A 24929-nucleotide genomic window follows, 5' to 3' on the forward strand; every position below is an offset into this window, starting at 1 on the left:
CCAAAAATATTTTAATTTGATAGCAATGAACTTTCAATGTCCCCCAGCTCTAAATCGAAGACTGAGTTCTAGTGCCCCCACTATACCATCCTTGCCTTATCTATACAACCAGAAAGTTTGGGATGACGGCAATGTCTACCAAGGATATCCGGTAAGAACAAAGTCTGAATAAGAAAGTATTGGGTGTAAAGCCACCTTTGATTAGTGTGAAAATCTGGTGTGAACATCACACGACTTTCCTTATCCTATTGAATGATGCTTATTTGAGAGTTCTTTTACCCTAACTTTTACAATATCTCTAACCGTTTAGTCGGTATAGCTCAAAACCGCAAAAAAAACGGTCGAAATCTGACCAAAAGCGGTCAAAATACCGCCAAGTGCAGCACCTATCTCAACCAAACGTTTTGTGTTGCATCCTTGTCACATTTGTGAACTACATACCAAATTTCAAGTCTCTAGCTTATACGATTTTGCTATGTATCTTGATAATATCAGACTGCCTCTCTTTTCTCTACACATTGCATACCTACTAGTAAGATTATGGCGCATCTTACCATCTCCTGGTAAATTATGAAAATAAAAGAGGAAATTATTCATGTTTAGGCACAACAACAGGGCAATCTAATAGTTCCTCCAAGTTAATAAGTACTTTATTTCATTGCAGACACCAACCAAGACAGCTAGTACTCCTCTAGCTCCACCCAGAAAACGTCAAGAAGCCACACCAGCCCCACCCCCTCGCAGAACCCCGACCAAGTTAGCTCCAACCGTAAGCGCCGCTCTGGCGACCAAGAGTCCAAAAAGCCCCATACGAATGGCTCCCCCCACAGACCCTAACATGGCGCAGTGTAAGCAATGTGGACGAAACTTTGCCAAGGACAGAATCGAAGCTCATCAGAGAATTTGTAGCAAGACTGCCAAGAAGAAGAGAAAAGTGTTTGATCCAGTGAAACACAGACTGAAAGGCACGGAGGCGGAATCCTACTTGACGAAAGCAAAATATTCACCTCCTACCCCAGCGGTAAGTGAGAAGAAATAAAAATAATGGTGTAAAAAAAAAAAAAAAAAAAAAAAAAAGGGAGGGGGAAAAAAAAAACCCATAAAAAAAAAGTTGAACCCACCCCAGTGAATAAGTGGATTAAGCACACCTGTAAGGTGACGGTTGTAGAAGGACAGACATGCGCTGGCCATTGCAGGCTTGAAAAACATTGCATGCTGTGATTACATTTCATTTGCTTTTACACCTAACATGCATAGTCTTTCTAAGCTGTCTACCGCATTCGCATAGACCATTGTATCATCATTTCATACTAAGAGAGACGCGGGTGAACTTAGCACTTCTTCATCGCATATTATGACAGAGAACCAGCGCGAAGAGCTTTGAACGGGTGATGTGGACTAACAGCACACGAGATATAAAAGCATCGGGAATCAGTGAGAATTCAGTCGACCAACATTACCGTGCGCGGCCGAAACACAAGCACAATACTGATCATGTAGCATAAGAATGGCGATGCGTGATGTTCTTCGGGACCTACGCGAGATCCACCCAGGAGTATGGACACTTCCGGATCATTGAACAGCTCTACCAGCTTGGGCCCTGTCCTCATGGCTGGTTCCGGAAGTAGTGAGAGTGCAAGCCGAAATCGACATATACCCAAATGGTGCCAACATGCGTCACAATATAAACCCGCTAACGCTGCCACAAACCCCAAAATCTGTACCGGCAACCGCCTGACAACGCCTAAGATTCCAATCAGCACGAGTCAGATCACACATATGCGCCAAGATTTGTAATACATTTATGTAATGTGTTAATTTTAAAAAAATAAGTTATTTCTATTTTTAATGACATTTTTTTCTACAGTTACCCTGGAAGTATTGGTACCCTACGAAGAAGGACTAATGGATGCTGGTGGGAGGTAAAAGAAGTTCCATCTTCATAGTGTGTTTAAACAACAGTTTTCGTCTTGTACCTGCAGCTGCTGGTGCTTTAACTCTCGAGCAACTTTTTTGAGAAAAAGCTCTCTGTCTAATGGCTCTCTAAAACTGGTAAGGTCTCGTGCCACTTGTTCGTCTGCCGGCAGTATTCTCCAACTGATTTCACATATAGCCCTAATTCCAATCAGACTCAGCAGTGAACTTTGCGCAATGTTTAGATACAGAATTTATTGTGATGATGAATTTTATAAATAAGATTATTTCTATTTTTATACATTACATTACCGACAGTATGTCTACGAGATAACTAATTGTGAGGAAATGTATTTCATAAGTTTTTACAAACACTTTTATCTTTGTACTTTGCTTATTAACTTCGAGCAATTGAAAAAGCTTCTAATGCATTCTAAAAACTGTAAGCTGTGCATTAGCTGCCGTATTAACTATTTCAAATATAGAGCAGATGATTGAAAGAGAAGGAAACATATCTACAGCTACATTTTGTTTATTATTAATTATTTTTTTTAATGCTGAATGTGGGATGCAGCCTCTACGATATGGAGTGCAAAATATGGAATTTCGTATCTAGAGATTACATACACTTTACAAGGTCAGGAGAACAAATAATGCGTTTTTTTTTTTTTTTTTTTTTTTTTTTTTTTTTATTATTATTATTTTTTTTTTTAGAAAATAACATTTCAGTCAAATTCGATTGAATTGAGAAACTACTAGCAAATTGTTTAAACGAACATTGAAATTTACAAACAATTGGTTCCGGATGAAAGATTTCCATTTAGGATTGAAATTGATTAAATGAAAACGGAGTCTAGTAGTAGCTGCTCTTACTTAGTCTTATTACAGTGGTATGATATTAGCTTTACTTGTTTGTATCTTGTATTTTTCGAGTGATCTCGTAAGTGTCTCATAAATAATGGTGCTTAGCTGCTTAGAAAAAAATATGTAATACCTAATAATAACATTATATACCTAATAATAACATTATTGAAATGGGCAAAACAGTAGGCAAATAGATAGCACGCAAAGGAGGCAAAACCTATAATCCAGCAAAATGTTGATTATGTACGCCAGATAGTTGAAGAAAGAGAAGAGAACATAGTTGTAATCACATCCAGTAAAATACATACATAGATGCCCAGATTTTCAATCCACTTCCCCGTAGAGGATAAAAACAATAATAACGAATGTGCATAAAAGCCTCTTCTATCCCTCTTATCTTCTTTCATGTCTATCAGCGCTAATATTTTCCTTTTATCAAAGAGAAACCATCAACAACCTTTCCCTCGCGTACTTTCAGGAGGGTATACCGGTCATACTGAATGCTGGAAGCTCGTTCAGAATCACAGAAGAAAAAAGTGTCAGAAGAAAATGCCATGGACCTGAGCTGTTTCCTCCTCAGTCAACACGAACTTCAGTTGTTCAACTGAAGTTTTAGACGAGGAGGATTCAGCTCTATGTTCAATGTTCTTGTGAAAGACTTGTTGTAAGTAATAGGTAAATTAAATGAAGAAACGTCTACCGTCTACCTATTTACCAAATAAACATTCTCAACACCAAACCTCTGATAAATAAGATCAAGTTTATAGCTCATTCATGAATTTCTCCTCTTTAATAGCTAAACTTCTCAGTTTAGTTCATTTCCACCCAAAACTTCCAAAACCAAGCATCAGCTTATTCCGCCCATTTGTATTCTTCATATTGAGAATTGAGTACACGTATTATATTGAAGAGGAACGCATTTCTTAATGATGGTGTCCTATGATGAATATTTTTTAATTACAACCGAAGAATATCAGTAGACATTCTGCTGCAAAGCAATTCCTCGAGGGCTCATCCTGGCTCTTCTACCCTCTCTTCCAACACATTTGGAATCTGTATGGAAGAGCGTATACATATACATATCGTACTGATAAATGATGTCGGAATAAGGACAGCCAGTGCATTTGTATGATTAATATACTGTTCAGTCATATTTCATACCGCCAACTCTCAACGTAAATCTGTGTCCCCACAGAGTCGACGCTGTCGATCGACGAGGTGAATCTATGTTGTCAAGGCAGTGTACAGTTTCAGTCAACATCGATCGACAGCGTCGACTATGTGTGGACACAGCTTTAGAGACAAATTCCTTGGTCAGGTGCGTATCACACTGGGCGCACGGCCGGAGCTGTGTCCCCACAGAGTCGACGCTGTCGATCGACGAGGTGAATCTATGTTGTCAAGGCAGTGTGCAGTTTCAGTCAATATCGATCGACAGCGTCGACTATGTGTGGACACAGCTTTAGAGACAAATTCCTTGGTCAGGTGCGTATCACACTGGGCGCACGGCCGGAGCTCCCGGGTCCGATTCCCGGCGGCTTCGAATTTTATTTCGGTTCTGTGCTTGGATTTCGGGGTGCACTCGGCCTCGTGAGGACAATTGAGAAGCTACTTTAAGTGAGCAGCGACCAGTAGCGGCATTACCACTGTAAAAAAGATAAATAGGAATTATGTATTTCCAAAAGAGGCACTTAGTAATGCTGTGATGTCCACAAAAGTTATGAAAAGGTTCTGCCTTTGCAAAATATGGCTCAGTTCTAATTCTCATCATTGAGGCTTTTACATGGCTAAACAGCTGAACAACTAGGCATGTACGGTTTATTAGTTTATTTGAAAGTTTTGGGCCCAACCGCCTCATTTATTATTACTATTGAAAACGAAGAACATAATGCGAACAAATTGGAACATATTAGTCAAACTTTACCTGAAGTTTCCGATAAAGTAGAAAGTTAGCCACAAAGTATTCTATCTAGCAACTTTTTTTTTTTTTTTTAAGAGGTTTGACAGAGGGAACTGTAACTACTATGGTCTTATCGTCCCGAAATCGAAGAGAGAAGGAAGACAGGTCCGTCCTTCCTTTATCATTACAATAGTAATAAAAAGGTATAAGGGACGGACTATTGTATTCGCCTCGGCTTGTTATATCTCCCCAAGTGCTTGTGTACTTTGAAGGACCTATAATTTTTAGATGGATGTTAAATGTGTAGATACCTACAGAGCATAAAGTTCAAATTAGTTTAAATCACTGGGAGACCAAATTTAACCTTGGAAAAAAGGGCCCCATTCATTTGAAGAAATCCGGTTGTCCTAGATCGCAAATTCCTATCAGCCTAGCCCAAGACCCAGCGCGGCGTCAGGTCACTCGCAAATCTCTTAGCGCGGATTATTTATTTGTTTATTGAACCCATTAAAATGCATATGCAACACAATTGAGCACTTTGAGTTGTTTGCTTCCTCTTGATAAGAAAGCCACAGTCCACTGTTTTCCGAGGCCGGAAGTTTATTGATACAATGCTACAGACAGACACGTGTGCCCTAATTTTAGAGCTAAATAAATATCTAGGGCAATAGAAAACCCATAAAAGAAATTGAGTTTATCTGAATGGTGAAGTGAAATTCCACTTTTAGCTGAATTCGCTTTTGGAATGATTCATTTTGGACCAAAAAACATTGGATCTGGCCATCTGAGTTGTGATTGGGTCTCTAAAACCTTCTCGATACGAAAACTAATTTCAAGATATGACTCGTATTCACATCTATTTTCTACACAAAACGAGAACGAGTTTTGTGCAATCACTCACCAGCTAACAGTATTAGGTGGTGGGTAGTAGGGTTGTCAGTGTATCCACTTGGTTGTACCCGTAGTAAAAGTGCTACCTACGCTACGTTTAAGATATACGAGTGTGTATTTAGTGTCAGGCCGTTTTTAGGTTTTTGAGGGGGCATCTTTTTTTACAAAATAATTTGTAACTCCAGATTTCCCCCCATTTTATTGTAGTCAACAGAACTGTGAAAGGGTCCAAGGGTTGGAAAATGCATTCCCTGAAGGGCCTCTCTCGCTCATTTTGAACTCTGCACTTCATGTGAAATGAGTCGTGCTGTTTTTGCGCGAGCAGGAAAAAGTGAAAAATTTCGAATTGAGTAAGAAATCCTTCGTGGAATAGACCTCAGGGCTTGAAGTATTTAACTCTGTTTTACTTTCCTTATCCTATAGGAAGGAAAGTAATGTATTCGGGTCAAATTTTCAATGGTCATTTTTTTGTGCAAAAAAACACGTTTTTTTTTTCTTTCAAGAGCCCTGAATTACAAAATGTTCATCGGGTGACAACTCACCAGTGGGTGTTCCCCCCTAAATTCGGCCGTGGAGATGGCAGCATGTCATTAATATTAATGACACTGGGTACGAAAATATTAGATCTACTTCAGTTTCGTACCAGTTATCAAAGTGCTCGCATTAAGTGGCAGAAATTGTTTAATTTAGATTCAATAAATAACAATTAATTAGTATATTAATTACTGTCGTTGGTGTTTGCACTAGCAAAAAATTGTCCAGTGTCATTATCAGTGCTTCATTCGAACAACAAGGGGCTGGGTAGTTACAGGACTAAAGTTCTATTTAGAACTCAAAAGTAACAACATTTTCAGTTGAAATATTGTAAACAAATTAAATAAATGCCCCTTGGAAATAATGAAAAATAGATTAATTTCAGTCTAATTACCCTCAAAGAGCAGATAAGGCTTGATCTTTTTTAAAAAAATTGGTACCAAAGTACCTTAAGAGTTGTGAATAAAATTGGATAACAAACATTAATAAAACAAACCTTAATTTAAATAATATTAGAGAAATACCTGAAGGGAGTGACAATGCCTGATCATGGAACAAATGGAAACATTGAAAATGGCAGCAATGGAATACACAATGATGATAATGGACATGATGAAGGAAATGGCGAGAGTCAAAGTTCGGCAGAGAAGTTCAGATTTAAAAACCAGACAGAAAGCCTCGAGAGTCGCGTTTTGGTGATCTACACTGGAGGTACCATAGGAATGATCATCAACAATGACGGAGGTAAGATTTTCAGAGGAGCCTAAATAGTTAGGCCAGCCACTCACTATCAGGTATACGGTATACCTGATCAGGTGTACCTGTCAAGTCTACCTGTTAGTGAGTGGCTGGCCTTAGGATGTATATTTGTTAACAGGTGCTGTCAGAAATATTCGGCACTATAACGGAAAGGATTAACTACAAATCTATTTGCAATTTTAAGCACCTCTCTGTAAACTTAATTAGACTGTATCTTAACGCTATTTTTACAGTGCTCGCCCCCCAATCAAACAAATTCAAGGAGAATATTCGTCAAAATCCATTGATGCACGACGTGGACTATCTTCGGAATCGGCCGGACAAATCCGAATACTTGGCGTTGCCCGGACTGAAACACAACAAAAGAGTTCTGTACAAAGTTCTGGAGTACGACAGTCTGCTGGACTCTAGTAACATGACTGTCGATGACTGGATCAACATTGCTAGTGATGTGTTTGATAACTATGAGAACTTTGACGGGTTCGTCATCTTGCATGGGACGGACACTTTGTGTTACACTGCGGCCGCTTTATCCTTCATGTTTGAAAACTTGGGGAAGACAGTCATAATTACTGGATCTCAAGTAAGTTGATACTACTGACCTCTTCTATACGTTATGCTACTGATACCTACATACACATTTTGTGTAAGTATTGAAATGAAACTTCCGGGTTTGCCCGAATCGGCAAGTTGTATGTATAAATAACATAAAGTACAAATTAAAATCCAAAATTTTTCGTTATTGCAGATCTCGATATTTCAACCCAGAAGTGACGGTGTGGATAATTTCATCGCGTCTTTGATTTTGGCGGGAAACTATGTGATTCCAGAAGTAACCGTATACTTCCACAACAAGCTAATGAGAGGGAACAGAACGATCAAAACCAGTACATACGAGTTTGATGCTTTCATTTCTCCCAACTGTTTACCTTTGGTGCAAGTTGGCATTGAAATAGATGGTGAGTGAAATAATATTGACAACCGTGGCGCATGTCTTGTATGTGTACGAAAAAAAATCGGTTTCGAATGTTTTTATTAACTGACAAGCTTTAATGTGGGTGAAACAAATCTAGAGCGTTTGGTATGGTGAATGATCACGTAAGTAAGTGAGTGAGAAGTAAAAACCTGAGTATATGTGTACGAAAAAAATCGGTTTTGAATTGAATGTTTTTATTAACTGGCAAGCTTTAATGTGGGTGAAACAAATCTAGAGCGTTTGGTATGGTGAATGATCACGTAAGTAAGTGAGTGAGAAGGAATCACCAAAACGAAGCCGCCAAATTTCTCATCGAGCATAAAGTCAAAATCAACGCCAAAGATAAAATGGGCCGTACTGCCCTGGACTTGGCTACTGTTGTACAGAACTTTGCTGCCATTCCAATGTTGAAAAATGAGCTATCAAAATAAATTATAACAAAATAGACTCCGGTATGTGATGCTGTTTTTATTTTACCTAACTTGTCATTCAAACCTTCCATCACAAATCCTAGCATTTTTTGTCTCGACCGATGCGACGGATATGGAAAAGTAAAAATTATTTCAATTCAACTGAACGTTAAATTCACAGTATACAACACATTATGTTCTATTAATCTGTGATCCCTATATTGTTCGGTCTACAAATCTACGTATAGGTAACTAATACTCATTTTCTACGAACATTTGCACCAAAGACTTGAATGAATTAGTTTCGTCTATGACTTTGGTCATGTTTTGATTTGTTGATAGCATCCAAGAGGGATCCAGCTGCTCCGTACAAACGACCTTTGGTGACTGGACATCTTCTGTGGTAAATCTGGCAGTTGTTCTCTTCATTACTTAGATTGATAGCTTCTCTAATCGAGTCCACGCGTATAAGGTTTCGTAACCACTGGATGCTGAAAATTTCAAAATGGTGCTATTGAGAAAAAGAACATGCATACTACACTAAGGGTGGATTTCACCAATATTTTTTCAGTCTTTAGAAGACCTGTTAAGTTTCATTTAATTTGTATAGGAATAACAGGGCTGTTAAGAGCTAAAAAGTAGGTTGGTGGGTCTCACCCTAAAACAAATATGAATATGAATCTTCTTGCCATCATTTATGACAATATTACAATGTCATTGATAGATTTGGCATTGGCAATGTTAGGCTACACAAAAATACAATTAAGCTTTACGACTCACTAAAACTCCTCAGCCACAGTCAGAATACCATAAACTTCTTGCCCTATTGGTTTAAGTATTGCCATCGGCCATAATAAATGCCCTATGTCACTGCGACCTGGTTAGATCTTTTGCGACTTTCCCTTTAACTTCTTACCCTAAAACGCCATCGACGATTTTGTCCATACTGGAGCCCTGGCCATGTGCTACCCTTTGGGCAGCATTGCTGACAGCATAGCAAATGAACTTCTGAGTGCACGCAGTTGAATCAATATTATGTCCATGCAGAGCTTCATCTACATTCCGTAAGATTCTGGCAAACTCAGTGTCTTTGAGGCCTGGAAAAAAAATAATTTCAAAAGTTTATCGTCTGAAAAAGCTGACCTATGAAGGTGAGAAAACCCTGCTGGATTGCTTAGTGATTTCTGGAATTTATTTGGTCTGACGCACTGCCGCTGGGTATTTTCAACTTTAACTCCAAAGTTCAGAAAAATATGCATCAGGCTTGGTGCTAGTTTTTCAAACAAAAAATTATCAATTTGACCAATTCATTCCGAAATAACAGCATGTATACTGCCAGACAGTTGACTTTCCTAAAATAACCAATCCTAACAATGTTGCCTGATTTGAATTTGTATAACATAAGTGATGCTTATATAAGATGACCTGTGACATTTATGAGAAAGGTGAAGTGCCATCAGATTTCACTAGATGCAAAATATGTGTACTACCCAAATTTAGCATTTAATGAGGGATCATTAAAAAGTGTGCAAAAATTGAACTTTTTTGTTTTAATTTTTGTAAGTCCAAAATCAACCGCCACTTTTCGACCAAAAATTTTCTATTATAAAATACTCCCCGTGTGATAAGGAATCATATAAATATAAAGTATGAAAAAAATTGATTTTTTTTTTCGAAGTTCGAAGCAACATTGACTTTGGTTGATATCTGGATGGGTGACTATCCGATTTTTACCAAATTTGTTACAGTCGCGTCCATGGAACATATCGGTATATCATACCAAATTTCATCGCTTTACGACAAACCGTTCTTGAGATATTTTGTTCACAACCTTTTCAACATTTTCCACGAAATGAGGGTTAAGTGACAATTACTTTGGTTAATGTCTGGATGGGTGATTATCCAATTTTTACCAAACTGTTACAGTCGCGTCTTTGGACCATACCGGGATAGCATACACAAATTTCATTTCTCTACGACAAATCGTTCTTGAGATATTTTGTTCACAACTTTCTACTTTTTCGCTTTTTCCCATTTAAACCTGTAGTAGGTACGTAACGTACAGACCATGGGCTAAAAACCACTTTTTTGACATAAGGGGATCCCAAAACGGATATTTCCAACCATTTCCCGATTTTGGAAATTTGGACCGATTGCAATACTTTCATTACTAGTATAGCTCGCAATACTCTATACTGTAGTAATAGGAAGTAAAAAAGTAACAAGCTGGGTCCGTCCCTCCGGGAATTTTTTAGCTCGTAGTTTATTCGATCGTGGTTAAAGAATACCTATGTACCTACCTAATCGAGTAACAAGCTGGGTCCGTCCCTCCGGGAATTTTTTAGCTCGTAGTTTATTCGATCGTGGTTAAAGAATACCTATGTACCTACCTAATTTGTTTAATATTCAGTTTATTATTAGGTATTCTTGATTTGATTTTTTAATTTTACTTTCATGTAATGATTTAAAATCAAGACTAGAGCCCGTTCTCCCTTTATTCCCAATATAATCATTTGATTTTTTAATTTTACTTTCATGTAATGATTTAAAATCAAGACTAGAGCCCGTTCTCCCTTTATTCCCAATATAATTGACAATGTGAAAAAAAAAATCGTATTTTTAGAACCCTTATTGATGCATCCATCACTTTTTAAATCTAAAACTTTGGATTATCAATGTAGGTACATACCTCTATGACTAGGAGCAGGGGGTAAGTACAACTTGACCAATTTAGGAATGACGAAAAACAGCATGAAAACGATCACACCAGTTGCAAACAAAGACTTGAGATTGATATCCACTTTGGGAATGACGGTCGTGTTTCCAGATTCGTCTTTCCCACCAATGGTGCAATACACACTGGAGAAACGCTTCTCATGAAACTGTCATTAAATCTGTCATGTAACCCGGTTTCACGAGTGTACACTGCTCTGTGTTGAGTTGTTAACCTTATGTTAAATGTACGGGTTTCGTGAAACATATTTCACTAGTGTGCATCGCGCCTTGGGCAATGCAACATTGGGCATTTTGTAAAAGTATAAAAATCGACTACTAATTTCAGGTAAATCTCCGAGACAGTCTGGTCAAATTCCAAGTGTCCCAAAACATCCCGGCCGAGGCGTACAACTTCATCTCTCTCATTACCACCATCTCCACCAATGGGAATGGCCAGAAATGGGACTGCGAATACCATTTCAACCTGTGAAATTAACAAGAAATTCGTGATTACAGGAGTGGTCACCATTTTCTAGAAAAATTTCAACACTTAATTTTATGTTCTCAAAAACATTTTTTTCTTTACTTTTTTTTCATATGTTTATTAGGGACCTATGTATACGTACGATCAATCAAAAACACTATACGTATCTCGTGGCTTTTTTTTTACAGAAAGGTAAACACGTCGAAATCAGAACAAGAAAAGCTTCAGTTTGACTTGGGAACACACAAAAAAGGGGTATAAAGAGAAGATAATGAAAACGAAAACAAAGACGGAAGTAAATAGAAGAAAGAGTTGAAAGAATCTTTACGTCAGCGTCACATTGTTAACCCTTAATGAATCTGAAATTTACTTTTTAATGTCGTGTAATAAATGTAGGAACCTTAAGCAATATCCAGACTGTTTCTGTTCAGTGTTCTTGATCCAAACTTGAACTTTTCCAGTGGAGGTTCAATCAAGTATTAGTTTTGTTCGTCTCCAAAATCGGCAGAAAATCAGGGAGGACACTCTTTGACTTTCAGGGACAGATACGAGAAGAGTGTTAAAAACTTACCCGGATATTACTGACATCATTGTTGAAAGATAAGAACCTGGGCAGTCTTTTGTCCTCAGGAGCTTTGAATTCAAAGTCTTTTCTATTAGCTGTTGTCTTTTCCCCCTGGACCTCACCATCTTCGAGTTTTCTTTCATTTCTAGAAAAGAAGGGAAAAAAAGAGAAACAGAACATGTATGAATAAACTATTGTTAAAATGTATGATTCTGTAAGATGAAAGAGACTCATACAATGTAGATTGTAAATTTGTAGAGTATTGAAGAATACGTATAACTATCTAAATCTTTACTGGAAGATGAAAAAAATAAATATAAATAAAAAGGATATTTTTTAAATTTCAACTGTTATTAAATTGAAGACTCCTACGCTCCCGAATAAGAATGGTAGATGTTTAGAAGCTTAACTCATCCTCTAATGTTTGCGAGTAAGAATCGTTATTTTAGTACCTACTAATTTCATAATTATTCAATTATTTCTTCTCATATCTGCCAATTTATAAGTTTTATAATTTTAAGGCCCGTGAAAGCCTTTGTTATTGAAATCTATCCTAAATAATTATACAAATTATTAGAGGAAAAACACTTACCGGTCTTTGTCTGCAGAATTGGATTTCACAAAATAACTACACAATAAATAAGACATATAAATTGATTTTAAATTCATTATTTTAAAACCTACATAGTTATTTTATTTTATCCATGAGGAGTTTGCTGTTTCTAAGTAAAATTTAGACACTTCTCCTGCTTCTGAAATACGAAAAAACTTCAATTTTGAAGAAAAGTTCATTTTAATTATTTTTCAGAGACACAATTTTGACAGTTTCAAAAAAGTAAAATTATCGGAAAACATGAAATTATTTTTTGCACTTTGTTAATTAAAACCGGCACCTGCGGCAGTTCAGTTGATATCTCCCATGCAAGATAAGATCTGAATCAAGAAAAAAAAAACTTCAATTTTGAAGAAATGTTCATTTTAATTATTTTTCTAGACACAATTTTGACAGTTTCAAAAAAGTAAAATTATCGGAAAACATAAAATTATTTTTTGCACTTTGTTAATTAAAACCGGCACCTGCGGCAGTTCAGTTGATATCTCCCATGCAAGATAAGATCTGAATCAAGAAGATATCAAATTGAAAACTATAAATTTAAAATACAATAATAGGATTGAAATAATCTTAAATGTAATTAAAAATGCGCTTTTTGTAACCCTTTTACTACTGAATTACTCAGAGATTGAGTTTTTCGTAGGTACCCTACATAGTGCGTTGAAGATAAGGTTACAGGTCCCAAAGAAAAGGTTTTTCAATCAAATCAAAATAAGCTGTACAAGACTTTGTAATGCTGTCCACTGGTTCTACACTCTCAGGAACATTAACGAAAAGTCTCATGACAACAAGATGATCGAGGGCAGCTTTCCTCCCTCCTCCCTGAGGGTTTCTTAAAATTACAACTGTAGACATAAACTATGGAGCGAAAGGATAACTAATAATCAAGCACTTAACAGAATTGTCGTCAACCTCTTCAGATCTGGAACATTTCTATAGGCTGAGAGGAATTCCCGTTTTCTCTCCTCCCTGAGGGTTTCTTAAAATTACAACTGTAGACATAAACTATGGAGCGAAAGAATAACTAATAATCAAGCACTTAACAGAATTGTCGTCAACCTCTTCAGATCTGGAACATTTCTATAGGCTGAGAGGAATTCCCGTTTTCTTAAGTCACCCGATAAGCTATAAGACAATGAAAAATTTGTTACAGCTCTCACCAACTCGTCATTATTAGACACTTCAAAGGTATCTCGATTTTGAGTAAATGTCGCGAATTGGGTTGTTTGGAAACGTGGGTGAAATACCTTTATTGATGACCCCAGTGTCAGGTCGTTTAGTACTCGAGAAAATTTTCAAGTTTTACAAAATGATAAACGGTAAGTACCTTCCCAACGAAAACGGAAGCCTTATTACTTCCGAGCGACACCGGAAGCCTCATTTTCACTTTCGGGTGATATTTCACCTCTAGCACACTATCACATGTTTCTTCCATAGGTCTAATATCTTCATCGTTCCGTTTTCCATCATATGTAGGAAGCTACGTTCCCTCCCAAGCTCCCACTGTATCGGAGCTATCAGAGTATCACAGTTTATTATTTTCTTTTACACACCGTTTCGTTCCTTATCCTCCTCTGTTCAATCTCTTTCCATTTCCTCCTCCTCCTCCTTTATTAATATTCTCTTCTCTATCAGCACCCCACGACTTATTTTCTCAGGGATCTAAACCCAGAAGATCACAAGAGGCAGACTTCACACTTTCTGATGATTTTCCTTGTTCAGCATTAGGAAAGTGTTTTCAGTGTCTGGCGTTTTGATTGACGTGCCTGCAAATTAGGTTTCGCTCAGGCTCTGTTGAAAGACAAAGTCATATTGAGCAAATCTCGCTGTCTCCACTCGTTTCCATTCTTCTTTATGGTTCTTAACTTCAGACAACTCTAAAAATTTGATGGTCTTCTAGGGGGGATACTGATTGCAAGCTCCACTCGTTTCCATTCTTCTTTATGGTTCTTAACTTCAGACAACTCTAAAAATTTGATGGTCTTCTAGGGGGGATACTGATTGCAAAAGACTATTATGTCATTCATCCGTTCCTACAAGTATTTCATTAAAACAATAATTTTACTATACTAGGACCGTTCTACATGCAATGATTTCATAACACTGGTTTGCCAAAATCTAGGACGACTTAAAAGTCAGATTAAGCTTGAAAAGAGTTAAAACTGGACAGAGAACCTTATCACAAGACCGTTCCTACAAGTATTTCATTAAAACAATAATTTTATTATACTTACCAGGACCGTTCTACATGCAATGATTTCACAACACTGGTTTGCCAAAATCTAGGACGACTTAAAAGTCAGATTAAGCTTGAAAAGAGTTAAAACTGGACAGAGAACCTTATCACAAGAGGAACAAGCTTAATAGAAACCAGCTGAACTTGTTCTGAAAGCTCTGTTCTTTTACTTCTCCTGTTCTTCACTTTAAATTAAAACAGTTCCGTGTTTTCTACTCTTTGATGCAACTCCTTAATGAGAACAATATCACACAAAAAGGGACAGTTGTACCACCAAGCTGAAAACGAGTAGAGGGAATACAGAGCCAAGGGTCATAATGGCCATCGTAAAAGCAGCGGAGTGTGAAAATGTCATTTAAATAGGTATTTCATTAAATTCAATATAATAGTTTTATCAATTAAATTTTCAAATATACTACAACATTAAACAAGAGACAACATAGTCGTAGAAGAATGGATGCAACCAGTTGTGAAACTACCGTGAAGCCATTAGAAGAAGATGATAACACTAACGTCCAAGCAAGGGATGTTCAAACGGCAGGTCCTACGACCTCAAAAATCTCACAATTGTCGGATAAAACCGTTTCGGGTGCTAAAAGTCTCGTTTTGCATAGAAACACAGAAAATGCTGTGGTGAAAAATGACTTCTTCAAAACGTCCTATCCATCATTGAACGAAATCATCAGCCATGTGGACACTGTGATAGGTCGTATAAAGCCTGTGACATTCAAACCACCCAGTTATCTGGATGAAAGTCTGGTCAAACCCACAGTGGAAGTTTATGATGCTCAGTTACCTCCTCGAGAGACAATATCCAAGTCATTCTTTGTAAGTAGAATTCGGAAATCATTAGGAGGTATAATTTTAAACCTTGGGATTTGGAAAACACATATTCAATTTGTAAAACATTCGGCCCAAAGGTCACAAATTAGAGAAGGATTTGTCCGTTTGTGATTTCTGATGAGCACTGATCGGTTGAAACACTGCTTGTGACATTTCACAAAGGATTAAATTCTCACGTATTTACATTTTTACGCTACCGTGATCAAAGCTCTACAAAAGGAAGCGTTTCTGTTTTAATTTTATGAAAACAGACACAAATCTTGAACACGATAGCTATTCTTCTATGTGGTGTTATGCATGGATGAATATTATTTTTCATGATACTCGAAGGCAACAGAGTATTTTGAAGACAAATTCAACTCAAATTAGAAAAGAGCTTTCGTCCTGTATAAAAATTATTGACTCGTACAACATTAGAAAGAATAGAAAGCGTTCAAGATGAAGGATAAAGAAAACACGTGTACGATAAAGGGACTTGAAACCAAACTTGTTTAAACTTTGGATAAAATCTTCAGAATAGTTGCATTACAAAATTTGGGTTTGGGTATAGAAAAGGACATAGTACAAAGTACAATTCCCTAGTGGGAGACAAAATAACCGTTTATGTGAGTACCGAGCAGTTTTCAATACGGTTTGACATAGAGCCAAAAACGGTCAAAAATTCGCTATACACTAACATCTTTTCAAATTAGAAAAGAGCTTTCGTCCTGTATAAAAATTATTTACTCGTACAACATTAGAAAGAATAGAAAGCGTTCAAGATGAAGGATAAAGAAAACACGTGTACGATAAAGGGACTTGAAACCAAACTTGTTTAAACTTTGCATAAAATCTTCAGAATAGTTGTATTACAAAATTTGGGTTTGGGTATAGAAAAGGACATACATAGTACAATTCCCTAATGGGAGACAAAAACTTTAACCGTTAATGTGAGTACCGAGCAGTTTTCAATACGGTTTGACATAGAGCCAAAAACGGTCAAAAATTCGCTATACACTAACAACATAGTACCTACAATTCCCTCATGGGAGACAAAAACTTTAACCGTTTATGTGAGTACCGAGCAGTTTTCAATACGGTTTGACATAGAGCCAAAAACGGTCAAAAATTCGCTATACACTAACATCTTTAGGCGCAATACACACTGGAGAAACGCTTCTCATGAAACTGTCATTAAATCTGTCAAAGCACATTGAGTTTCATGAAACCCGGTTTCACGAGTGTACACTGCTCTGTGTTGAGTTGTAAACCTTATGTTAAATGTACGGGTTTCGTGAAACTCGTTTCACTAGTGGACATCGCGCCTTGGGCAACGCAACTTTGGGCATTTTGTAAAAGTACAAAAATCGACTACTAATTTCAGGTGAATCTCCGAGACAGTCTGGTCAAATTCCAAGTGTCCCAAAACATCCCGGCCGAGGCGTACAACTTCATCTCTCTCATTACCACCATCTGCACGCTGGGATGTAAAGCCATCCACACCATCTTCATTATGATCATGGCTCTGTTTCCAATGATCGAGATCCTGGTCCATATATCCAGATTCCTTATTGATCATCTGCTGGACATTCTTCACACCGCGAATCGCCAGGAAAAGATCCGCAAGTGGTTGATATTCTTCATCGAAATCAGCGTCATTTTCTGTCTCGTGATTTTCATTTTCGGATCGGTCCTGCTGCCACTGTGGTCACTTGGAATATTGATTGTGTACAAGATCATGTGCTTCTTCACAGTTTGATGTGACCGGGAGTTAGTAAAATAAAATTGACATTTTGGAGCTTGCCAGAAACAGGAGACAAGTGAGAAACCTCACCTGCAGGTGTTTTTTTTCCTAAGAAGTAATACTTGATTGAAAAGGAACATTCAAAATGTAATTACCTTTTGTGCTTTTGTACATTCAAAAGTTGCTCAGAAATTATAAAACCTGCTTCAATAAATTGTATACCTAGTACACTCTAGTACAGGTTACGTAAAATCTAGATCAATACCAGCATTCTGAGATTCCTTTGAACTTTTCAAATTAAGTATTTCTTTTGACTCAAAGGTCTTTCGGGAAATGGTGATTGAAATTCTTTCTTTTTAAGAACCACCAAGGTCTTTCACCTTTGCAGAGGAGGCTCTACAAAGGCGTCGATAAATGCTGGGAAAATCAAAAATCCACTTGACGTTGCTTAACCTACTTTTAAGTCACATTGAATAACACAGGTGTTATGTAAACATTGTGATTTGTGTCAAACACAATGCATCCTAGATGTAACACATAGGTAACCATTACGACATCTGAAGTCACACCGAGATGATTTTAGATAATCAAAACGAAATGCACAAAACATTCTCAATGCAACTAATTTTCACGAATTATGCAAATCTTGGTCTGAGTAGGCGAACTAAAGTCAAATTATGGTTTGATCTTTTAGGATGAAAGAAACATAACGATATGGATAGGTAAGTAAAATAGGTATAGGTATTAATATGAGTACCTTTAAGTATTGTTACCCCAAGGGAAGCTACGATGTATGGGGGCATGTTTTTAATCTCGGGGTACCGAGCAAGGCAGCTAGCAGCTAACATAATCTGAATAACCCAGTATCCAGCTGTAAGTCTTTACTCATCAAGCAGGACAGCCAAGGTCTTCAAAGACAATGAATATACCCGAAAACAATAGACCCAAAACGCATATATTGCCTCTCAAAAATCATTCTTAAGGGTGCTCTATTAAAGCATAATGACATATCTTGTTCTAAGCTGACAGTCTAACTTGTACTAAGGGTCAAGCGGAAGAGATATTGACGAAGAAAAGTTTGGATCATTACACTAAGTATTAAAACTTGTTCTCTGCGTTCTGTTTAACATGCAGTATGTTCATAATGTAGTTCACCAAACAAAAACTCTCAGCTGACTCCATGTTTTTTGTTAAAATAAATAATGAAAATTATCTTTAAGAACCTTCCGGAACGTCCTAGTTTGTGTCCTATTGAATGAAAAGCTATGCAGAAGGCATTGTGTTCCTATTTTATAAAACCAGGTGATTCCAAATCAGTTTTGTTCAGTCTATTTAGACCTTATCTTGGTGAGTTGAGTTAAATTAAGGGACTGGATGCTGATCTTAATAAAAGGTAAGATAATCCTTATTACTATTTATACTACCGGGGTTGAACTCTGTTTATTCTGAAAAAAAAAAAGTCCATTCTAGAGGAAATATTATGTCTCGTTTATTCTATTCTACCTATTTATACGTAGTTACGTACTTTTAGGGTTCAAACCTGGAGCCTCTCGTTTATTCGGTCCCATCTAACCCGGGTGCGACCTCCTCGAGGAGGCCTCGAACAAGAAGTTCTTTCCCCCTAAAAGAAGGATAGGAGTTAGCCCCAAAGCCCGGTTTGGCTGTCAATGGCAATGTAAGGGTATATTATTCTGATGGCTTAGTACCTTACTCCGGTAATCGCACCCGGGAGTTTTCGCCTTCTGATAACGATTTCTTGGTCTCTAGAATGGTTCCATTACCGATTCTCTTCCTGATGGGAGTACATGTATTGCAGCATCAAGTTGTGCCAAGTTATGCCGCGGTCAACAAATATGCGGACCTTGATATACCATCCAAGTAAGTGATACATAATATTATTCACGGTAGGCGGTAGGTAATTTTAATAAAATCTGTGAATTAAATGTAAATTCTTACGAACTTGGGCCACAGAATACTTGGGTTACAATATTAGGAGTTAGGAGGTCCTAGATTACAAGACAAGGACAAAAAAAAAAAAAACATCATCGTCACTCCTAATCAAATAAAATGTCCCAATATTTATAAAAGTTCCATTTTTTTTTTTTTTTTTTTTTCTCATTATCACATAAAGGACTGACATAATATAATGTACTTGAAACGAAATTGACAAGCCAACATTTTGCCACTGGGGGCAATTGAGATTCTCACCTCAATTGAATTAATTTACTTTGAGCTTGAGATACACAGTTGACTAAAGTTTGTAGATACTCTTTCCACGTCTCTGGTCCATATTCTAACATCAGCTGCAAGTTAACTATTCTTGTAGACTGATGTTCTAACTGTGACATGGAATTCTCCACACACTCTGTCCAGGCTGCAATGTCAGACATTTTCCCAGTAGGGGGCTGCGGCAACTTGTATCGGATCATACTGAGGGGCTCCATTGGTAGACGTTGTTGAATACGTTCAAAGTCTTTACGCATTATTTCTGTTTCAAACTTGTTAATGTCCAGAGGAGGAATATGTTCCAAATAGTTTTTGGTGGGACGGTATCTCCTGGTTTCTTCCTCAACCATTGCCAAAGCCTGAAAATGATATTGTCATATAAGTTGAAGTTGCATCAATATTATTACATGGACAAACAAAACCAAACCTTTTTTTTTTTTACTAGTTGGCTTATTTATTTTTTTTACTTTATAGACATTAACCTGGTCCGTGAAGTTTTAAATCGACGTTTTTCGATGAGTTTGTTTGTTTTTTTGTTTGTTACGTTTAACGAGCTATTTAATTACTTGATTTTTAGCTCAAATTTCGATGAGTTTATCTGTTTCTGTATTTCTGAAATGGGTAACAGTTAGCATTTTAAATCGACGTTTTTCGATGAGTTTGTTTGTTTTTTTGTTTGTTACCTTTAACGAGCTATTTAATTACTTGATTTTTAGCTCAAATTTCGATGAGTTTATCTGTTTCTGTATTTCTGAAATGGGTAACAGTTAGCCCAAATTCGATACAAAGGAAAACTCTCTAAAGAATATTGATTTTTTTCTATCGATGGCCCCCACAAGGGCTCCTTTTACCGTGTTTCTCGCCAACTGTTATCGTTCCGTTTCCAAAGATTTGGTATAAGTAAGGCCATCGGCTTTAATAAACGTCCTATGTCACTGTGACCTGATTAGATCTTTTGTGACTTTTGTTTCCAGGGATATTCGGGCAGTACCAGTTTGTACAGTCCTCCACGCATTGATTTCGGGGGCCTAATTATTGGAGCCGTAGTGGGCTTGGCAGCCCTTATCATCATACCGAAAATATTTCATCTATTCCTGTACGGAACACACTATCCGAATCCTTTCGGTTCTTATAGCAGAAGTAAGTAAAAAGGATTTTTTTATTGTGTTAGGCACAAATGTTTGTCACAAATGTCGTTCTACGCTTATCATATCCCAGATATCACCAATGAATACATAAATTTTATGTATTGACTTAGATTCGAAAGACCAACTCCCAGATACAAAGTCCAACGTTCTTACCACTACACCACTGAGGTTGGTTAGCAGAAGTAAGTATTTTGAAGGAGGAGATTGTAAGTACATAAATATTATGTATTTCAGAACAAGTAAATTGTGAGCATTTATCTAAGCAGGAACCGGAGTACTTTTATTGAATTTAATTTTTCCCACTTTTTTCCACTAAAGGTGACATGGCCAATTCCACTCTTCTCTCGCCGGAGATGACCAACATTCTATCTCGCTCCTTACAATAATTAATTAAAGGAACATCTAAAATTCCAAATATCTCTAGGTAATTAGTAGAATCGTGAGTCGCTAAATTTATTTTTCATAACATATTTATTACCTATAGTATTACTTATATAATTTATTTTTCTTCTTATTTACAATAGAGGTAGTAGGTAGGTAGGTATGTAAACCCACCTTGCGCTGTAAAAATCAATAGGTAGGTATAGTTTTTTTTACGATATTTATGAGACGTGTAATGTTTAGTCTTTAGTATTTACAGAAATAAACCCAAGTGCAGGTCATGCAGTTTTCTCCGTAACAAGCGGTCAAAAAATCTTCTGGAAGTTCTGACTTAGCCAGAATAACCCAAGTCTTCCAAAGCGTTCTCAGAACCATAGGTATATGAAGGCAAGACCTCCATAACATCACATGAATAGTGTTCTCACAGGCGAAGTATCAATCATATCGTGTTCGAATGATTAGGTTGCGGTGAATTACAGCTTCCTGACGTAGTGTATCCAGAATCGTCACTTGTAGACAGCTCGAAGTCACTTGCCGATATTTGCCCTTCGGGACTCCTAGGAAGAGACGAAGTAAATATTATAAATTGGCGTGTTCTTCAATTAATACCTACAATTTTTTCGTGTCACCCTATACAAACAGTAAACTTTTATGGTACTTTTTCGGGACCCCAAAAGATTCCCCCCCCCCCGCAAGATTTCGCGGGTGGATGCTCTCCAAATCAGTGTTGGCATTTGGGGGCCCCTGAATGTCCCTGTGGGACCCTAAATGTCTTGGGTCTTCCCGGCATTTGTTCTGCATTGGGTCTCTCCATAGGTATTTCTACTAAAATGACTTGAACTTACTGTAATGTATTGTAGAGAGCAATACAAGGGTGAAGATCCTCTAAGCTGTACCCTGTAATGCACTGTAACATCTTTGTCCAACATGGAAACAGCTCCAGAGATTTCCTTACTGCCAGAATGAACACCGCAGCCACCAATGATTGTTCAAACTTCAAATATTGAACCTCTAAAAAAAAAAAAAGTGAAAACAAGAGGTAAAGGACGAACAGGTTCGTGTTACCTCTGATATAATGGAGAGTTTTCGCACTGCTAACTTACGTGACCAAAACACCTACCTATTTGCATATTATGCGCAGAAACGTTTTCTTCGTCAAATAACGTAAAGAGTTCAGTTCATGGGACGCTAATTTTGGTTGCAAAAACTCGCTAATATTCGCAGATATGAAGTCATAAGTAAAACTCACCATTTAAACATCTGTCCAGCAATTTACAAATATGTGTCTGGGCGTTGTCATAATACTCGATGCATAGAGAATCCTGGTTGCCACCTATCGTGCCATCCAAGTCCATGAAATCGACTATGAATGCTGAATAGATGTGCGTGAAGTGAGCCACGGTGGGACGTCCAATGTGGAACTTGTAGAACTCCAACACCTTGGTCTGAACTTCGATGATGTCTTTGCGATTGTATTCGTGACCGATCTTCTCACAAAGGGCCTGTAGTCGGGGGAGAGCGCCATCCAGATCTTCAAAGTTGACTGAAAATACAAACATGTAATCCTGGTCTCGGTCGTCTGTAATCGTCACGATTCAGTCTTTCGAACCCTTAACGTTTGTGCACTACACACACGATTGATAAATACTTACAACCTACTCGTATTGACTAGATTTTTGCTGAGTGCTTCGCTAAGGAAATATCTGGAAATGCAATCTAGTTTAATTTATCTGGAGTCTGGGTCTTTAGACTATTTTAGAAGAAAAGAACTTCTCTCCAATCCTCACGTATTGAAAGTTTAACCTCCTCCCCTTTGATCTTCGAAAGTAACCGTTTGAAAAACGGGTTTAACGGGTTAGGAAGTTCTTATTTACCTGCTGTCAATACACAAACGAGAGCCACCCGACTCAGCTTCTCGATGGGAATCATGTGGTTGTCCATGAAGAAGTCCATAAGGTGGACGGCCAAATGTAATGCGAGTGTGGAAAAGTTCAATTCCTTCTGGAGTGCTTTCAACCAACGAACCAGCTCGGATCTATACTCCAACTGTAACATAACAGAGTGTAAATGGCAATCCAATCCAGTAAAAAATAAGTTAACGTGTGTCGACACATAGTCGACCGGCCATCGATCGATGTCGACTGAACCGTCCATGCACACTGCCTCGACAACATAGATTCGGCCCGTCGATCGACTACATAATTATGATGTGTGGACATACATTTATGTTAAGAGACGGCCGATATTCTTCCCTCGGGTGGTGTGACAGGAAGAGAAATCATCCCCCTTCATGATGTGTGGACATACATTTATGTTAAGAGACGGCCGATATTCTTCCCTCGGGTGGTGTGACAGGAAGAGAAATCATCCCCCTTCATCGTCGCTGTGGGTGAAAAAGTTTCAACGGTCCTATCCTGTGTAACCTTTACTCTTTTCTAGTGGAAGATAGAGAAAGTGTAAGGCCAGTCACTCACTATCAGGTAGACCTGTCAGGTACACTTAAATCAGGTCCGCCTGGTAAGTCTACCTGATATTGAGTGGCTGGCCCAAAAGAGGCACCTGTTGGCTATTAGCAGTATTAGCACAATCCCTCAGCATTCTCAAATTCTCATATTCAAGCCTATTGAAAATTATTGAACTTACCTCTGGCGATTGGAAATGATATACAGGGCAGTTTTTCTCTTGCTTTCGGTAATATTCGTGAACGCTGACGAAATACTGATCCAAATGCACGCGGGAATTCAAGTAATTTACGTATCTCGATGGCATGGAAACAATCCAGGATTCCTGAAAGAAGTTGACGGTTGTACAGATTTGGATAGAGGGGGAGGGTTTTTTTTTTCTATTTTAATAGGTATCTATAGAGTTATCCTATATTTTAGGCATCTCTTGTGTCCCTTCACACAAAACCCACCCCTGAAAGTACCTATTGCATGCTGAAATAAACGAAAATATCTAAAAAGAAAATAGCTTCCCTCTTTTTTCTTTTATCAAATGAATCTCCCTTCTATCTACTCAAGAGTATCAAGTGTCCAGACCCAGAACTCACCAACACTTTTTCTTTATGACTATTTTCATGCTGCATTTCAGTAGATATTTGTTATTTTTTGCACATACAAAATTTATTGGGGTAGGTTTGAAACGGTTAACGATAGATATTGATTTATTGACAATAATTCGACGACGAAAACAAAATTACGGTTTTAAGGAAACAAGAAAAGAAACAGATAAAACTTATTTTATTTAAACAAAAAAATATATAAACGGTAGATATACGGGCATTGTTATTAACAACGGGAACCGGTAAGTAGGTAAGTAAGTATGGGTAACATACTCCTCTTACCTAAACAAACACTTTGTTTACGAAAATAATAATTAAAAATTAATCTCAAAGTCTTGTATAATGGGGGAAAAAAAATATCAATCTTATTTAAATTGTCATCTTCTCAGCATTTAATTGCTGCGAATGCGAACGCACTTCCTTCCACAATCTTGTATTATCACGCAGAAAATAGTGGCTAAAAAAAAACTAAATTATTTTGTTCCATTACTTCTGATACCTCTTCAATGTTACCTAATCTCATCTCTACTAGGGTACTAGAGTTGGTCAATATGGTCATGTACTGGCGTATATCAAACCCCCTACATCAGCTTTAGGAACATGGTGGCTGAGGGTTATTTCATTGGGATATTTTTTTTTTTTTTTTTTTTTTTTTTAGAGATTTGATAGTTGGAACTGAGAGTCGT

At 37.5% G+C, this 24929-nt stretch overlaps 4 protein-coding genes and 1 pseudogene across 5 annotated transcripts; 2 read left to right on the forward strand and 3 right to left on the reverse strand.

Moving 5' to 3' along the window:
* The first annotated feature begins 6199 nt into the window (after positions 1-6199).
* Positions 6200-7845, forward strand: LOC103509775 (L-asparaginase-like). Its single transcript, XM_026824038.1, has 3 exons — positions 6200-6847; positions 7096-7445; positions 7611-7845. The coding sequence occupies exons 1-3, from the start codon at positions 6643-6645 to the stop codon at positions 7827-7829; spliced, it is 774 nt and encodes a 257-aa protein (XP_026679839.1). The 5' UTR covers positions 6200-6642; the 3' UTR covers positions 7830-7845.
* A 273-nt stretch (positions 7846-8118) lies between these two features.
* On the reverse strand, positions 8119-12932 carry LOC103509776. Its single transcript, XM_026824039.1, has 6 exons — positions 12605-12932; positions 12019-12157; positions 11405-11447; positions 10938-11090; positions 9165-9345; positions 8119-8739 (listed from the first exon to the last, which is right to left on the reverse strand). The coding sequence occupies exons 1-6, from the start codon at positions 12679-12681 to the stop codon at positions 8547-8549; spliced, it is 786 nt and encodes a 261-aa protein (XP_026679840.1). The 5' UTR covers positions 12682-12932; the 3' UTR covers positions 8119-8546.
* A 2028-nt stretch (positions 12933-14960) lies between these two features.
* Positions 14961-17516, forward strand: LOC103509767. Its single transcript, XM_008474395.3, has 2 exons — positions 14961-15689; positions 17068-17516. Exons 1-2 carry the CDS (start codon positions 15315-15317, stop codon positions 17440-17442), a joined length of 750 nt encoding a protein of 249 aa, XP_008472617.1. The 5' UTR covers positions 14961-15314; the 3' UTR covers positions 17443-17516.
* Positions 17517-19613: 2097 nt separating this feature from the next.
* LOC103509777 lies at positions 19614-20031 on the reverse strand (annotated as a pseudogene).
* A 1566-nt stretch (positions 20032-21597) lies between these two features.
* Positions 21598-24653, reverse strand: LOC103509768 (cyclin-J). 2 transcript variants are annotated; one of them, XM_017444314.2, is made up of 6 exons: positions 24526-24653; positions 23826-23969; positions 23057-23228; positions 22432-22725; positions 22028-22193; positions 21598-21739 (listed from the first exon to the last, which is right to left on the reverse strand). In XM_017444314.2, exons 2-6 carry the CDS (start codon positions 23949-23951, stop codon positions 21622-21624), a joined length of 876 nt encoding a protein of 291 aa, XP_017299803.1. In that variant the 5' UTR covers positions 23952-23969; positions 24526-24653; the 3' UTR covers positions 21598-21621. The 2 variants fall into 2 exon arrangements, with proteins under 2 accessions (XP_017299803.1, XP_008472618.1); XM_008474396.3 differs by lacking the exon at positions 24526-24653 and adding an exon at positions 24232-24511.
* Positions 24654-24929: the final 276 nt, after the last annotated feature.

Source organism: Diaphorina citri, unplaced genomic scaffold (genome assembly GCF_000475195.1).
Source record: "Diaphorina citri unplaced genomic scaffold, Diaci psyllid genome assembly version 1.1 scaffold528, whole genome shotgun sequence".
In the NCBI taxonomy this organism is placed as follows: Eukaryota; Metazoa; Arthropoda; class Insecta; order Hemiptera; family Psyllidae; genus Diaphorina; species Diaphorina citri.